Here is a 10,499-nt window from a genome sequence, read left to right as displayed (position 1 = left end):
ACTTATATACATCCCAGACAAAAACTACATTAAGATGGATTTAAGGTTGGGAGTATGGCAAATGTGTTTCAGAGCTTTTGTAATTATCCCAGAACAAAGCTTTACAAAACTAGGAAGTTCAGAGTTAAAGTTTTAAGGAAATCCAAACTTGTTAAGGTATGGAAATGTGCAGTTATGGCAGCCAAATAACCTTAACTCTACCCTTTAGTGACCATATACACCAGGGGCCAGCAACCTTTCAGAAGTGGTGTGCCAAGTCTTCATTTATTTACTCTAATTTAAGGTTTCGCGTGCCAATAATATATTTTAACATATTTAGAAGGTCTCTTTCTATAAGTCTATAATATATAACTAAACTATTGTTGTATGTAAAGTAAATAAGGTTTTTAAAATGTTTAAGAAGCTTCATTTAAAATGAAATTTAAATGCAGATCTTATCAGTTTAGTGTGATCCTTGCCCTTGCTTTTCCTTGCTGAGTTTTCCAATGTCTGGCACATATTTGGATACTTTAAGCTGCACACAGGCTTCTGAGTGATCAGTTGTTAACTGGCTCCAAGAGGGACAGAGGACAGATTTCATGTGTGAAAATATCTGTTCACACAGGTATGTGGATCCAAATGCTGAAAGCATTGCAAATGCAATTTTCTTCAAACAGTTAAATTTCACTGGCAGGGACGTCCAGCAGTTCAGAATAGAGGCCCCATGATCTCTCTCAGTAGCTTCAAGTGCACTCCACAGATCTCCAAGCTTTGATGCCCACAATTCTGAGTTTTTTAACTGAATGAGCTGCATTTCGAAATCTTCAACACCCATCCACTGAAATACAGATAAATCCAAGTCGCTTTTGTTGAACTTTTCAGGTTTAATTAGAAAAGAAAGCATTGGGCCAAATTGCTGGAAATTTTGAAATCTGTCAGAAAATTCTGATTCCAGTTCTTGCATGTACATTCTAATCTCAACGTCAAATGCAGTGCGCTGTTCCACGTGGCGTGATAGTGATGTAAGCAGAAAATCAGGACTTAAAAATATCCCAGTGCAGTAGCGCTGGAACAATTTTTAAGGTGGGGGTGCTGAGCTGTGCCCCCTCTTGCCCCTGTCTGCACTCCTCACTGCCCCAGGCTGGGGCCAGTGGGCCACAGCTGGGGGTGGCTGCAGAGCCCCAGGCTGGCGGCTGGGACTCCAGGCTGGCAGCAGAGCCCCCCGGACTGGTGGCCAGGACCCGGGGCCGGCAGAGGGCTGAGCATGGTCAACAGATGGAACCCCAGCTAGCAGGGGGCCGGCGGCTGGTACCCCAGGCCAGCAGCGGAGCCCCCGGGACCGGTGGTCAGGACCCAGGCAGTGTGAGTGCCACTGAAAATCAGCTTGCATGCCACCTTTGGCCAGCGCTGCCCAGAGGATTCAGGCGGCCTGGAGTCTTTGGCGGCGGGGGTCCTTCTGCTCCGGGTCTTTGGGGCGCTTTGCCGAAGACATGGAGAGGAAGGACCCCCGCGGCTGAATTGCCGCCGAAGACCCAGAGCAGAAGAGCGGTGGCGGGTCCTTCACTCTGGGTGTGTTTGGCAGCACTGAAGGACTCCCTGCCGCTTAAGTGCTGCCGAAAACTCTCATGGGGCCCCTGCAGGGCCCGGGACAACTTGCCCCACTTGCCCCCCCCTCTGGGCGGCCCTGCCTTTGGGAGACGTGTCATAGGTTGCCAACCCTGATATACACTGATTTTATGATTAAGGCATTATTGCATTATGGTCTCTGCTTAGAAGAAACTGATTTTTAAAGACACATTAGGTTTGTATATGTGTTGGTGTCCCTGTGGGGCAGAGTTAAGACTGTTTAGTGGTGCTTGAGGTGGGACACCGAGCAGCCAGCTGGTTTTGCTGCTCGGAGTCTGACATTGCTACTGCTGCTTGTGTATAGTGTAGACCGCTTAAGCAAGATGTTACTTCCTTTGGCTGGAGTGATCTTGGGCCAGAACTATGGCCCCAGTTGTTCTTCCCGCTCTCCAGCCTTAGGATGAGAGTGGCTGCTGCTCAGATAATACAGAGACGGGCATGTTATGAAAGCTCAGGTGCACTTTGAGGAAGCTTGAGCTGCTGTTGCCTGTTCTGTGTTACTTATTATGATAAACAGAGATCCAGTACTCAGGCTGTAAGTCAGGCTCCATTCATAATCACAAATTGACATGAAACAGTTTTAGTTCTCTAATGTTTAAAAAGTTTTATTAAAGAAGTAACATCAGCAGTTCCAGGTAACTAGTACAGTGTATGTTTGGAATACTGGATTACTGAATAAAGTGGCCAATTTACTGGGATGGTTCAAATGCTACTTCTAATTTAGTTTGCTAGTTTAGCATAAACATGTTGATATTTATTTAGGTAGTAAATTGCTGGAGGTAGGGACTGACTTAGGAACTTAGGGGAGGTGCTCAGTGAAATATAATTAACAAATTTCCAAACTGATGGAGAAGTGCTTTCCAGGTCTAGCTCCCCTTCAGCCAAGTCACCCATGGCAGAAAGCATGACACCCCCACTGCCCCACAGATAAAGAACAGTCGATCAAGGTGGGATTCTGAGAGAGGTCTGGCTGCACCCACACTACCATAGCCACTCTATGCATTGCCCATAGCGTGGGTTACATCTGTGGGACTTAGCCCCATTCAGGGCTGCCCACAGAGGGACCAAACTGAGTGGCACTGCAATGAGGCATGCAAGGTCTTAGCGCCACTCAGGTTTGGCCTGGCAGCCCTTGTCGTAATCGAGGGGCCACTGGGCCAAACCTGAATTGCACTGCCACCCCCACACAAGGTTACAATGTCCAGAGTGGGGAGCCAGGCCCAGCCCTATACCAGAGAAGCTGCTGCTGCGGGGGTGCAGGTGTATGGCTCTCTCCAATCTTGTCTCCCTGGGCCTCCCCTCCTGGTAATCTTTCTGCAAGGGTGGACAGGCCTCAGTTTCACATTTTCTCTGGCTCCCCAAGCCTCCTGTGCAGCCCTGGGCTCAGGAGGGAGGTGTTGGCCCTGTGCAGCCGAGCCCCCCTGGCAGAGTAGTGGCCCCCCTGTGCAGCGCTGTGTTCCCCGGGGGCGGGGCTATCTCCCCTCCCCCTGGGGGTGTGTGTTGGCAGGGAAGAGCCCCGAGGAACGGTTCGGTGCCGGGGCGGGGCTGCCCCCAGCCCAGGTCTCTCTCTGCCCCGGAGGAGCGGTGGGCTCTGGGGGCCAAGGGCTGGGCACTGCGGCTGTGAAGCCCTCTAGAGCAGCGCAGGGGGCGGTGCGGGGCAGAGCCCGCCCCGGAGAAACCCGCCCTGAGCCAGGCCCCCCTGGGAGCGCTCCTGGGGCCCCTCCGGCGCTGTGAGGCGGGGGCCCGGCAAGGCGTTAGCCCAGCCCTGCCTCTGGCCCGCGGTGCGCTCACCGCAGACCAGCCTTGGGCGGCTGCTACCTAGAGACTGGAGGGAGCAGGGGGAGGGAAGCAGCCGCCGCCGGCCCGCTGTTCTCGGGAAGGCAGAGCCTCCCCTCATTGGGGCTGCAGCCTGCGTGCGAGCCCGCCTGCACAGCGCAGCGCCCGGGCAGGAGCGGAGCCCGCTGCAGCGCGCCGCCCCTCTCCTCCTCGCCGCATTCTCGCCAGCAGCTCCCCCGCATCCCGGCCAGATGATGAACTTTCTGCGGCGCAGGCTCTCGGACAGCAGCTTCATCGCCAACCTGCCCAATGGCTACATGACCGACCTGCAGCGGCCAGAGCCCCAGCAGCCGCCGCCGCCGCCTCCCTCTGCCTCCTCGGCGGCTCCCGCCGCCGCCTCCCCGGCCTTGGAGCGCAGGCAGCCGCCGCAGTCGGCACCACCCCAGCAGCAGCCGCAGCAGTCGGCGGGCAGCAGCTTCTTCAGCTCCCTCTCTAACGCCGTGAAGCAGACGGCAGCCTCGGCCGGCTTGGTGGACGCGGCGTCCGCCGCTTCCTCAGCTGCGGCCAAAAAGTTCAAGCTGCTGCTGGTCATTGATGAGCCGCATACGGACTGGTAGGTGCCCCCCTTTGAGCCTCCGCACACGTTCCCCCATCCTGCCCCCTCCCCCCACTGTAAAGACCCCCCACCCCAGCCTCCCCTCTCTCACGGTGTTGATGTCTATAAACAGCTTTCCTCTTTTTTCTTTCCCCGCTTTTAATGACCAGGTGTTGGGTGGCTCTGGTGCCTGGGAATGCCTGTTTACTTCAGTGGTGAGGGCTCCCCTTTGGGTGGGGTGGGAAGCACCCTGCTTTCCAGGGCTGGCTCACGCAGTATTACAGAAGTGCCTGAAACTCACCCGCTTTGGGGTAAGAAGATAGTGTCAGAACCAGTGTTCCTACAGTTGCAGATGGTCAGTTTGCATGGACACTGAGCATGAGATGATGGTTAGCTTTGGAGCTAGCCGGTGAGGGATACAACTATTTCATTTCTGTTCTGAACCCCCGCTCCCCCTTTTTAAAGCAGTCAGATTGGTTGGTGTCTGTAGAAAAATCAGTTGTAGTTTTGGAAGATGAACCAAAAGCCAACAAATGCCAAGGTACATAAAAGGGAATTAAAGCAGTTTTTTTAGAAATGTACTCCATGGAATATATTTACCCTCCTAGGGAAGAATATACTTGATAGTCTAATGAGATCAAAAGTTATTTTCATCTTGTGTAAACGTGGGAATATTCTACACAGGTAGGATATATGTCTGATTTGTATGTGACTGTAGTATGAATATGCAAGTGCACACATTTATATGTATGAGTGGACTTGCTTTCAGGCAGGTCTTCGCAATTATGTCGCAGTGTCTAAAATTGGTATGGCTTGTTTATTGATTAATAAGAATACCAATAGCCAGCCTAAACATTTTGCCCATCACTGTAGAATTACATAATTCGAGTTTAAGAGTTAACTTTTTAGTTCTTCTTGTTGTGTCAGGCTGTTTTTCTTCTAGTTTAATCTTAATAAAAAATTAAGATTGATGAATTGATATGCTGACCTATTATTTATGCTTGTGTCTAATTAGTACCAAGTACTGGTGTTTATAAATCTATGAGAACTCTTTATCACTAATTCACATCAGAACACCATACATGAGGATGATACCTGCCATGATGTATCATGCAGACAGGCCATGTGTTCATTCTGTTTATTAACTTTCCTCCTGTAATGTGTACAGACATGATGTGTTGTATTGCAGTCAGCATCATAATGACAATATACAGTTTCTGAACACTGCTTATTAATAATGCAGGCTAAAATCAATAAGGTAAGTTTTTTTATAATGTGTAGAATTGTTTTATTAATGGAGTCTAAGTATATGTTTATTGTTAATCAAACAACATTTTTATGTACACTCAGGAGCATATTTCAAAACCATTTTACAAGATGTTGTATGTTTAAATGGAGGAAAAACCACAAGTAGCTTAATGGTTGAATAGTAAATAAAAATCCTATCTTGATACAATATTTGAAATCAAATTTAAAAAACAAATGCATTAAGAATAGAGAAAGAAAAACAACATCCTAAAACTGTGACAAAGAAAATTGAATTATGATGCTTTAAATGTTAGGCAAAAAATGGTTTTATGTGTTGGGTAGAAGAAAACCAGTATGACCAATCAGAGCAGATACTTAACCTTCCAGGGACACAACTCATTGTTTTATAGTCTGAAGTTATAAATAGGGGATCCTTTTTCTTTTTAACACGTTTAAAGAAAAATAAAGTATTTCCACAGTGTACAAATCCCAATTTCAAAATCAAATATCCCTAAATTGCTTGACCAGTAAAGTCAGTCCCTTGTGAGGCCTTTCCATACCTATCAGCATCAGCCTGTGTATTTGTAATGATGAGGTTGTCCAGGTTAGTGTACGGGCACTGTAATTTCAGCAGGTTTATAGTGCAATAACAGTTAACTGAATCTGTCTTTACCAAGACTTGGTAGTGCTGATAAACTCTGTTTTGTAAATGTATGTTGGGTACGACTGCTTGTGCATGCCTGTTAGGAGAGCAGATGTGTTCAAAAGTATACATATTTCTGTTCATGCCTGTTTGTTTTACTCTGTCTTTCTATGGAAACAATACATGGGACTTCTGAAAAGAACAGTTTAGAGTCAGTTTGGTGGTGGTTTTTTAAATTTTATTTGGCCTAGCTTCTCCTCCTGTTCTCCCCCCGCCCCCCAAGAAATAGCCATTTTGTAATTACAACCTTTTTAAAAAACTGCCTAAATGTAAATAGATTTCAAAAGTAAATAAGTATTAGTGGCTTTGTACCTTTTAAAATGATTGAAATCCTTGTAGATATTTGTTGAACTGCCATATAATTTGACTAGCAGGAAGAAAAACAGGATATACATGATGAATGCTAACCTGAATAAATATTTAAAAATATTTCAACTTGCTCTTGTAATAGATGAATTAATGCATGCTATTCTGTTCCATAATCATGATCTGTTAGCTAGACCCTGTGCTGCATGATGCAAAGACATGCAGTTTGAAAAAATGAGGTATATAGAACTACTGTCAAATGACACAGGAAAAAGATTATGTTCTGAGACAGACAAGTAGCTATTTGAGAAATAAATTGAGTTGTTTGGGTTTTAGGCTTGTATATAAATACAGGTTAGTTTAATATGAGAAAACAGCTTGGAAAGCTGCTTTTAACATGTTGAGTTACACTGTCCTTATTTTACAGCTTGAATGTGCGTAATTGTATTTGGGTTACAGCCTTTATAGAAACATAGGAAATGCCAGAGTGGATTAGATCTGGCACAATGGCCAGAACCAGATGCTGCAGAGGAAGGTATAAGAACCTCATAAAAGGTGAAATTTATGAGAAAAATTATGAAAGAAGCAGGTTTCAGAGTGGTAGCCGTGTTAGTCTGTATTAGCAGAAAGAACGAGGCGTACTTGTGGCACCTTAGAGACTAACAGATTTATTTGAGCATAAGCTTCCATGGGCTAAAGCCCACTTCATCAGATGCATGCAGTGGAAAATACAGTAGGAAGATGTATACAGAGCACGTGAAAAAATAGGGGTTGCCATACCAACTTTTAATGAGACCAATCGATTAAGGTGGGCTATTATCAGCAGGAGAAAAAAACTTTTGTAGTGATAATCAGGATGGCCCATTTCCAACAGTTGACAAGACGGCGTGAGTAATAGTAGGGGGTAAATTAGCATGGGGAAATAGTTTTTAGTTAGTGTAATGAGTCATGCACTCCCAGTCTTTATTCAAGCCTAATTTAATGGTGTCCAGTTTGCAGATTAATTGCAGTTCTGTTGTTTCTCATTGGAGTCTGTTTTTGAAGTTTTTTTGTTGAATAATTGTGACTTTTAGGTCTGTAACTGAATGTCCAGGGAGGTTGAAGTGTTCTCCGACTGGTTTTTGAGTGTTATAATTCTTGCCATCTGATTTGTGTCCATTTATTCTTTTGCGTAGAGACTGACCAGTTTGGGCAACGTACATGGAAGCAATGCCCCTCTGCACTTACATTACAGCTGTCTTCTGATGCTCTCTAGGGGCATGCATGACCCATCTGATGCCCTAGCTGAATCCTGCTCGATGCTTGGAGTACTGCCAACATGGTGGCTAAGCAGAAAAGGAAGTCACTGGAAATATTTGAACAAGAAAGCTCTGCACCTTAAAAACATCTCTTATTTTGTATTCTGACTGGTGTGGAAAAAGTAAATAAGGATGTGTTATTTACTCCTTCTCATAACACAAGAATTAGGGGTCACCAAATGAAATTAAGAGGCAGCAGGTTTAAAACAAAAGGCAGTATTTCTTCACGCAACACACAGTCAACCTGTGGAACTCTTTGCCAGGGGATGTTGTGAAGGCCAAGACTATAATAGGGTTTAAAAAAGAACTAGATAAATTCATGGAGGATCGGTTCATCAATAGCTATTAGCCAGGATGGGCAGGGTTAGTGTCCTAGCCTCCGTTTGCCAGAAGCTGAGAATGGGCAAGAGGGGATGGATCACTTGATGATTACCTGCTCTATTCCTTCTCTCTGGGGCATCTGGCATTGGCTTCTGTCGGAAGACCAGACACTGGGCTAGATGGACCTTTTGGTCTGACCCAGTATGGCTGTTCTTATGTTCGGAGTATATTTTTACATTTAAATGTGTTTTGGTTTTTGTTAGGAGCTTTTGTTTATTCTCTGGCAAGCAGGTAGAGTGCTGAAAACTTCCTAATTGTCTGCTGCCTGGTTTTCTGCATGAAAACTTCAAAACAAGGATGACTGGCAGCACAGGTGAAGCTATACGAAGAATCGGATGAAAGCATCCAAAGCTTTGTGGGTTTTTTGTTTAAAAGGCACAAATTTTGTTTTGTGTCAGTACCTTTTCAGAGCATCATGTAGCACTTGTGTTCACTGCATTAGTGATACATTCACCTTGTTTTAGACCCAAAATATATTTATTTTTCAAAGGGTTTTAGGATGGATAGGAGGATTTCTCCATGAACAGGAGATTTTCTTTTTATAAGATTAATGAATAGTCATTTAAAAGCAAATCATTCCTCATCATGTTGTAAACACAAAGAGCAGAGTGCACAAGAAACAGAATGTGACTCCCTACGAAAGAAATTAAATTGAGCAGTATATTTTCATTGTCTATGAGGTGAAGTGGTGAAGATAATAGACTTTTAACTTTCTTTTGGCTTTAACTGTCTTGTTAGTAAGAGGTACTACTGATCTGTTCAGTGCAGCATCTGGTTCTGCAACTCTAGGTCATGTGTTCGTGTGTTGGGTTTTTGACTGACTGACTGATTTATATGTATTAGTGTCTAGAAGTCCCAGTCATGAACCAGGATCCCATTGTGCTAGGAACTGTACAAAAACAGAACAAAAAAGATGTCTCCTGCCCCAAAGAGTGTACAGTCTAAGTATAAGACAAGACAACAGACAGATGCAGGCAGACAGACTGATGGGGTATAAGGAAACAGTGAAACAGTATTGGTCAGTAGGTAGGCAGTGGTCTCAGCACATCAGTAGCATAATAGTTGTCAAGTTTTTTTAGATATCATGGCAAAGGGGAGTTCTAAGGAGGGATTTGAAGGAGAACAATGATATGGCTTTGCAAATGTTTTCAGGAAGCTCCTCCCAAGCATGAGGGTCAGCATGAGAGAAAGCACAAAGGTGCTTGTTTGAAAATTTAACAGGTGGGCAACGGAGGCTGGCCTCATGGTCTGACGGGAGTTGGGAGTAGACATTTCAGTAATGAATGCTAGATTTTAGGTGGTGGGAGGTATGCTGTGAAGGGCCTTGAAAGTGAAGACAAGGAGCTTACCTTTGGTGTGATAGAGAATGGGGACCCAGTGGAAGGATCGAAAGTAACAGGCTAGGAACCTTGTCTTTGCAGCAACATTCTGAATGGATATGAGTGGGGCAAGATTACATTTGTCAAGGCTAGAGAAAAGGATGTTGCAATAATAGAGATGTGATTTCTAACTATGTGTATGGGTAGGAAAGGCCGTATCTCAGACATGTTGTGCAGTAAGAATCTGCAAGACTTAGACATAGCTTGGATGTGAGGACCTAGAGCAGGGGTCTCAAACATGCGGCCTGTGGGTGAGCTATTTCCTGTGCCCTGTGCCCTATTTCCTGTGCCCCTCTGCACTTACATTACAGCTGTCTTCTGATGCTCTCTAGGGGCATGCATGACCCATCTGATGCCCTAGCTGAATCCTGCTCGATGCTTGGAGTACTGCCAACATAGGTGCCGACTTCACCCCTCCCCCCTTCGCCTGAGCATGCTGACTCTGCCTACCTCCCAGTGCTTCCCACCGCCAAACAGCTGTTTGGCGGCGCTTAGGACTTTCCGGGAGGGAGGGGGAGGGGGAGGAGTGGGGACGTGGCACACTCAGGGGAGGAGGCGGAGAAGAGACGGGGCCGGGGCAGGGATTTGGGGAAGGGTTTGGAATAGGGGCAGGGAGGGGGTGGAGTTGGGGTGGGGAAGAGGTGGGGCCTCATAGAAGGGGTGGAGTGGGGGCGGGGCTGGAGGTAGAGTTGCGGGGGGGGGTGGTTGTATCTTTTTATGAAAAGATGTTAGTGATCTGGCCCTGAGGCCAAAGTACTAGTCCTCATGTGGCCCCTGTGGTGATTTGTGTTTGAGATCCCTGACCTACAGAGAGGCCAGAATCAAAAAAGACTCCCAAGTTATGGGCCTGATTGTCAGTCAGGGTGGTGATACTCCCCAGTGACCAAGAAAGGAAATAGTGTGGAGGGCTTGTGGAGGAAGATTAAGAACTCTGTTTCAGCCATGTTAAGCTTGAGCTGATGGCTAGCCATCCAGGAGGAGATGTCAGAGAGAAAGGCCAAGTTTAGTTTGGCCAGGAGACAGGTCTGGAGTAGAGAGGTAGATATGTGTATCATCCGTGTGGAGATGACAAATGCATTTGTGTTTGTGGATCAGATTACTCAGATGAGGTGTAGAGGGAGAAGGGAAAGGGCCAAGGAGCTCTGTGAAACTCCCACAGAGGGGTGGGAGGATGAGAAGGATGGTCCAAAAGACACATCGAAGGAGTG

General features: G+C 46.2%; 1 protein-coding gene across 4 annotated transcripts in view; it reads left to right on the top strand.

Moving 5' to 3' along the window:
* The first annotated feature begins 3,111 nt into the window (after positions 1-3,111).
* The window catches only part of SYN2 (synapsin II), a 418,695-nt gene continuing 411,307 nt past the window's right edge, over positions 3,112-10,499 (top strand). Inside the window, exon 1 of one of the 4 annotated variants that reach the window (XM_048857162.2) lies at positions 3,112-3,994. In XM_048857162.2, coding sequence (XP_048713119.1) covers positions 3,633-3,994 — 362 coding nt within the window. In that variant the 5' untranslated portion in view covers positions 3,112-3,632. Of the gene's footprint in view, positions 3,995-4,494; positions 4,518-4,592; positions 4,661-10,499 lie in introns of those variants that run through there. The other 3 variants (XM_048857163.2, XM_048857165.2, XM_048857164.2) reach the window with 3 other exon arrangements.

This window comes from Caretta caretta, chromosome 7 (genome assembly GCF_965140235.1).
Source record: "Caretta caretta isolate rCarCar2 chromosome 7, rCarCar1.hap1, whole genome shotgun sequence".
Classification (NCBI taxonomy): domain Eukaryota; kingdom Metazoa; phylum Chordata; order Testudines; family Cheloniidae; genus Caretta; species Caretta caretta.
Note: the sequence above shows the minus strand (reverse complement) of the source record. Positions and strands in the feature narration are given on the sequence as shown.